The 6,478-nt window shown below is 33.8% G+C and overlaps 1 protein-coding gene across 3 annotated transcripts; it reads left to right on the top strand.

Moving 5' to 3' along the window:
* The first annotated feature begins 1,800 nt into the window (after window positions 1-1,800).
* On the top strand, window positions 1,801-5,874 carry LOC111880326 (telomere repeat-binding protein 5). Of its 3 annotated transcripts, XM_023876747.3 has the most exons (10): window positions 1,801-2,177; window positions 2,794-2,897; window positions 3,338-3,497; window positions 3,588-4,128; window positions 4,219-4,386; window positions 4,476-4,555; window positions 4,653-4,870; window positions 4,968-5,219; window positions 5,307-5,370; window positions 5,475-5,874. In XM_023876747.3, the coding sequence occupies exons 3-10, from the start codon at window positions 3,417-3,419 to the stop codon at window positions 5,640-5,642; spliced, it is 1,572 nt and encodes a 523-aa protein (XP_023732515.1). In that variant the 5' UTR covers window positions 1,801-2,177; window positions 2,794-2,897; window positions 3,338-3,416; the 3' UTR covers window positions 5,643-5,874. The 3 variants fall into 3 exon arrangements, with proteins under 3 accessions (XP_023732515.1, XP_023732514.1, XP_023732516.1); XM_023876746.3 differs by lacking the exon at window positions 2,794-2,897; XM_023876748.3 differs by lacking the exon at window positions 2,794-2,897 and having other exon boundaries at window positions 5,025-5,219.
* Window positions 5,875-6,478: the final 604 nt, after the last annotated feature.

The following is a 6,478-nucleotide window of genomic DNA, read 5'->3' on the forward strand; positions in this document are numbered from 1 at the left end:
TATCTACATAATGAATATATAATAATACAAATTAAAGATAAGCATCGACTCGGACCCGGATCAAGAACCAATTTATTAGGAACTGACCATCGAGAACCAGACCGAATACCTTGCTTCCGGTTCTATTCGATTCTACAAGTAAATGTGCTTTTTTGGATGTGTTCGGTTCTAGACCCTGCACGAACCAAACTGAGAATCAAAGAACCCATTTAGTGAGAAATAAGGAATTAAGAACCATACCTAATACACCGGTTCTAGTTTCGGTCCGGTTCCGATTTTATTCCGGTCAAGTTTGATTCCATCGGATAAACACTCGTCACTAATACAAATATGAATATGAATATATGCGTTATTTTTTTAGCAATTTTTAAAAAAAAAAGAATTTTGATGAATAATTTTTTCTAATTATTTTTTAGAAAATAAACGACTTTCTAAAATATTACTATTAAATTGGAAGTTACTGAATGTTTAAAATATAATTTACCCTAAATTGCCATTATTAAATATTTAATAGCGATACAAAATAACCCATATATGATTATTATTTAAATTTGTATATTGTTTGAAAGAAATTAAAGTTTTTTTTAGAAAACTTTGAGTTCTCAACAACCACACGCCAAATTTAGTATCCAAGCTAAATGTCCAAAAACTAATTCCGACATAAAACAATAAAACCAAATAAATAGTCGGCATCCTAAGATAAAAGCGTTTAATTTAAGCAAATCAATTAAATTAAAGGATTTTACACGAGATGGTGTGTAAAATCTAGTTACCTTGTTTACCCTATTTACATGTGGTGTGATTTTATAAAGAGGGTTAAGTGTCTATCTTCTTGGCACGTGTAACGGTGTAAGTAGCTCCTTCTCCTCCTTTAATTCCTTATCGCCGGTCATATTCAATCCGTTTATGAAAAAGGGATAATACTTTGGGCATAAAGCATCCAATACTAGCTCGTTTTCCTACCACGTAGGATTGTATGTATTCTACACTTTTATCCTACATGTCATTTCCTTATCTTTGCCCATCCATTTCAATATATTTCCTACAAATAAACTCTTTTTACCTATTGTCATTCCATCAATTGAATATTTGACCTTCTATTCTAAATAAAGTTATCATCTTTGTTTATTTATCCCCCAAAAAACTGTTGTTATGAATAAATTGTAGTACTGATATAAGATTGCACTTAAAAGGTTTTAAACATTTAAAGATAGATGTTTTCTATAGTTTACATCTACATCCTTGACATTTATGATGTTTATCCCGTAATAATGATGTGTTGTTATAAGAATTATTATTATTATATATTTATAAAGAGTAGAATACAAATTTCATTTAGAAAGACATGTTGATTAATTGGGGTTTAATATTTTTATTATTTTTTTAAATAGATGAAGTAAAATACTACATGGATATAGTTCGGAAAAGAAAAAAAGGAGAGGGAGTCTTTTGTTAAGGACTTGTCTAAATTTAGAAAAATAAATTCAAATGGATGTCCGAAAAGAAAAGGCTAAAAGAAATGAAACACCAAATATGAAATTACAAATTTATCCCTGCTCTCTTGGTGACCCAACGTTTTTCTCGATCTGGCTAATGCTCTTGACACCACTGGATTTCAGACAGCTTTCCACGTGGAGACATCTGGGAGCATGTTGGGTGAGTGTGTGGGTCATCTTGTTGCGTAGAACCGGTCTTATAGGGTGCCGAGGTGTGTGTAACCTGCTGTAGCCGGTAATACTCGAGTCTTTTACCGATACATCCGGTAACAAGGGTCAATGAGTATAAACAGTTGGGGGTTTAAGGCCAATGGTTGGGTGGTTTTCAGAGGGTTTTTGTTTTTCATCCTCATCTCTCATCTCTCAACTATAATTCATCATCTTTTCAAGAATTTCTAGATAGAGAAAGTGAAATAACAAAGAGAGAGAAAATTAAGAAGAGGTTGCGTCTGAAACAAATCAAACAACATTTGGTGTATGAAGGACAAATGAGATTAATTATCAAGGGTGAAAAACTTGTGGGTTTTGCTTGATCGATAACAACTTTGGTGATCTGGGTTTGTGGGTTTTCGATCATTCCATTTTCACATTTCCTAGTATGTATAAAATTTGCTTCAGAAAATCGGGATCTTGAAGAAACTGTTTGGTGAATTCTTGGGCAAATCGCGGGTTTTATTAGAGGTGAGAGAAGATTTTCGAGATTGGATTGGGTTGTTGCTTTCTTGTAAAGTTTCAAACTCTTGATTTGTTTCTTGAGTTTTCCTGATACAAATTTTAACTTTTGATGGAAATTTCTCGAATTTCCCTCCAAATTCATCACAACCAAACAAGCATTATCGTACAGTTTTTACTGTTTTTTTTTTGGGTTTTCTTTTTGTTCTGAATTTCGATTCTGATGGGTTCGATCTAAGTTTTTATGTCTGAAATTCGTTTCTATGTTGGCAAAATTCAGTTACCATGTAAGATCCTCCCAAAATTCTCATATTTTCATTTTCCGGGTAGGCTTGACGACCATGGAGTTCGTTTCTAGTTTGATCTGCTTTTGGGTTTTAGATTTTAAACATCATCAAAAGAAAATATTATAATTTGTTTTCGCATACAGATCTTTTCGAAGCTTTCTTCAGGGTTTTTACGAGGGGTTTGAATTCTTCTCCCCTCTTCATTTATTTCAATCCTAATCCCATCGTCTTCCGGATTCAAACCTTTTCAATTTCAACTTTAGATTCTTTTTCCATATTGAGTTTTCGTGCTTTCTAAACCTTTTATTGATATAAAGTTCCATCAAATATCGTAACAGTGCTCTTTGTTTCAATGGAGATTGCTGGTGGTGTGCCCTACCTTTTCTGAATCGTGTGTCAGATTCGTACTTGCTTGTGCTTGTTGCTTCCATGGAGATTGGTGGTGTGCCCTACTCTTAAACAATTCTATTTCAGATTCATACTTCCTTATCAAATCAATTCATCATCTTTTTTCCTTTTTATAACTATCATCATGATCTGCATATGCTTCCTCGTTCTGTTTACTGATCTGAATTAAAAAAAAAATCATTTTTTTACAAATTTAGATCTTAAAATAATTTTAAGGTGATATTGAATCAGTCATAGTAACAGTGATCGTAAACCTTGATACCAATGCCGTCTATGTGTTTGATATATCGCTTCACAGAGAATTTTCTAATTTAAATACATGAAACCCAGGGCTTCTGATCTTTTTATCAGCTGGCTTTTTGCAGTAAACAAACACAATGCAGTAATCGTAGTATCTTGTGTATTTGTTCATTTATTATTCATGAATCATTACAGATTGACCTGAATGTTTGATAAATGATAAATTTCTTCTAGGTGTCAAATCTTTGTAGACTTTCAAGAAGATTGAGAAAACATGTCGTGAAGTGTTTGATAAATTTCTTGATACCAAGATATGGTGTTACAAAAGAGACTAGAATATGGATTCAATGGTTACAAGGTGCCCCCAACGCCTCGGGCTCCAAGATCAGCCAGGGTAAATCCGGAAATGTCTAATTTTCCAAATTCCCAAAAGTCATCATTTTTTTTAAATAAAAAGAATCCAATTTCATGCTAATGATTTCAGAAAAGGGCTTCAAAATCTTGGAAAAAGAACGAAGATCATAACAATAATCGAATGTGTGCATTCGACTTACTAGCCACTGTTGCTGGAGAGTTATTACATGAAGGTGATAAACCAAATCAAGAAGAAAACAAAGCTTTTAAAACAGAAGAAAAAGATTGTGATCAAGGAAGCTGCAATAAGAGCTTCTTTTTGTCTGAGATTATCTCAAAAGCTCCGGTTTCTGATTCTGGTCCTACTTCCGGAATCACTGTTTCCGACTTCTCCCAGAAGGCTCCATCTGCTCCAAAATCTGTGGAAATTTGTAAAATAGAAGATATAAACAATAAGGAAATGACAAATGAGGTTCCCACCAATGGGAAGCCTCCACTTGTCAACAATTTAGATAGTAATGTAAATTTAGTTATTAGAGATGATGACGAAAACTCTTGTGGATGCACTCAAAATAACAAGACTTTTGGGCCACCTTCACGTATTGGTGACAGACGAATTAGAAGATTATTGGCATCCAAACAGTGGAAAAACTGTCCAAAATTTAACGATGGTAAGTAATTATGATTAATTAAGTTGTTATATAATTGTGTTTATCTTTACTCCTTTTCTTGAATTTGAATGGGATTTAATGTCATTTCAGATTATCGTAACAAGAAAAGTTTCTATAAACATCAAAGATCTTTAAGGGATTACCCGTTTAAAAAACGAAAACTTTACCAGTTTGACAATCCTTCCAATTCCAATGAAGATGGATCCAGTTTGGGTCCCACATCTCAAGATCCTGCCTTTCAAACTCAAGATTCTCATGGTAAATGACACCCTTTTGAATTTTGATGTGTATTTAATCTTGTCCACTCTTTTAATTCAAAATTAAAGAATCTTTTTTGTTCGACTCAGTGAAACTCAAGATCAAGTCTTTTAGGGTACCCGAGTTTTTCATTGAAATACCCGAAACAGCAACCGTTAGTTCTCTAAAGGTACATACTTTTTTGTCAACTTATATCGAATCTTTTCTTGAATGGAAACATTATTTGTAGTTAACGGTTGACTTATGTTGACTTTTTATTTACATAGAGAACGGTTATGGAGGCTGTGACTGCTATATTTAGTGGTGAGTTACATGTTGGTGTGATGCTTCGAGGGAAGAGAATTAGAGATGATGATAAAACTCTTTTACAAACGGGTATTTGCCATGATAACAAGCTAGATGCTCTTGGTTTCACTTTAGAGCCTAATAAGTTTCAAGATCGGTATGTGGTGTCGCCACCTGGCACTCCCAAGTCATTAACAAGGTAACTGAACTGTAAACCACCTTAAATTTGGTATACATAATATGTCATTAATGATAATAGACTAATATCTGTGTAATCATTTCACATTATTTATTAGGTATTCTAATGAAGTAGTAGTAATCCAGCATGATGATGCACCTGTGACTAATTCTAGGAACATAACTGAAACGGGTGGTGTTGGTGTGGATTCACGGGCACTGGTGGCGGTTCCGGCCTCCAACAGTGGTGGTGGACTGGCGGTGAGGAAATCGAAGCATGCTGAGGTGGCACAACGGAGGATTCGTAGGCCATTTTCGGTATCTGAAGTGGAGGCTTTGGTTGAAGCGGTTGAGAAGCTTGGAACAGGAAGGTAAAAAGTTTTATTAAATCTATTAATTTATTTATTTAAAAAAAAAAAAAAAACGTTGTGGAAGAGATTTGATATTTGAATCTTCAGATGGCGTGATGTTAAATTGAGAGCTTTTGATGATGCAAAGCACCGGACGTATGTGGATTTGAAGGTATTTATTTTATAGCAATAATTTGTTGTTATTAGGGCATATTATATTTATAATTTGGTAGTGAAAATTGGTTATTGTTATAATTTGGTGGATTTTTGATGCAGGACAAGTGGAAGACACTGGTGCACACAGCGCGGATATCACCACAGCAAAGGAGAGGTGAGCCGGTCCCACAGGAGCTTCTGGACAGGGTGTTGACCGCTCATGGTTACTGGTCATATCACCAAGCTAAGAACCAGTTCAAGCAAACAGAAATTTGTCGATTACTCTGAACTCTAAACTCTAAATAAAAATGTACAGATAATAAAAGTAAATAAGTATGGATAATGGATTATTTCTTCCTTTTTTTTTGTTTCGGGTTCATGGGTTTTACTTTAGTAGTTTCTTTTTTGTTGTTACCATGTATAAAGAAATTGGTTAGAGGGGGTTGTGTTTTTATGTCTTTTCTTGGTGCGACGCTTGTAAAAATGGGCAGTCGATGGAATAAAAGATGATTTAAGATAATAGATTCTTTTTCAAAGTGTTGATTGTTCATTTTGTGTATCGTAGAAGGTTTACATATAAATGTTTGTAGTTTAGTTGTTGTGTTTGACAGAAAAAACTATTTTTTTTGCTGAAAAGTTAGTCTGTAGTTGGTAGCCGAAAAAAGAATAGTGTTTGGTAAAACAAATGATAGGTTAGATAACAAATGTAAAATGACATTTACGTACATAATTAAAATCTAATGTAAAATGAAAGAAGAAAAACTCTTCCGAATATGGTTGTTTTCCAAGGTAATGGGACGGGTGTTCCTTTAGGTCTCTTTCATCCCAAATCTTTCCTATCTCTTTTCTGCTCGACACCCTTGATCCTTATAAATTAGTGTATACGTGTCAAAATCATTGTAGATTTTAAACTTATTATTTTTGTTTAAAAATCACCGATACAACAGCCTATAGCCTTTGCCTTTGGAGCTTAATTAGTTGGCATACAGATGTCGAGGTGACATCCAACTATGTTTATATGGTTGTTAATGTAGTCTACGTTGACATGAATCATTATTGTTATATTTCATACTAGTTTATAACCCGTGAAAACCACGGTTATAAAATTAATTAAACTTTAACAG

This window comes from Lactuca sativa, chromosome 8 (genome assembly GCF_002870075.4).
Source record: "Lactuca sativa cultivar Salinas chromosome 8, Lsat_Salinas_v11, whole genome shotgun sequence".
In the NCBI taxonomy this organism is placed as follows: Eukaryota; Viridiplantae; Streptophyta; class Magnoliopsida; order Asterales; family Asteraceae; genus Lactuca; species Lactuca sativa.

What these genes read in the sequence shown, in the direction of transcription:
- LOC111880326 (XM_023876747.3), top strand. Translation starts at nt 3,417, where the DNA reads ATGGTGTTACAAAAGAGACTAGAATATGGATTCAATGGTTACAAGGTG. An exon ending in GGGCTCCAAGATCAGCCAGG is followed by an intron (nt 3,498 to 3,587) that starts GTAAATCCGGAA and finishes TAATGATTTCAG; the next exon opens with AAAAGGGCTTCAAAATCTTG. An exon ending in TCAAACTCAAGATTCTCATG is followed by an intron (nt 4,387 to 4,475) that starts GTAAATGACACC and finishes TGTTCGACTCAG; the next exon opens with TGAAACTCAAGATCAAGTCT.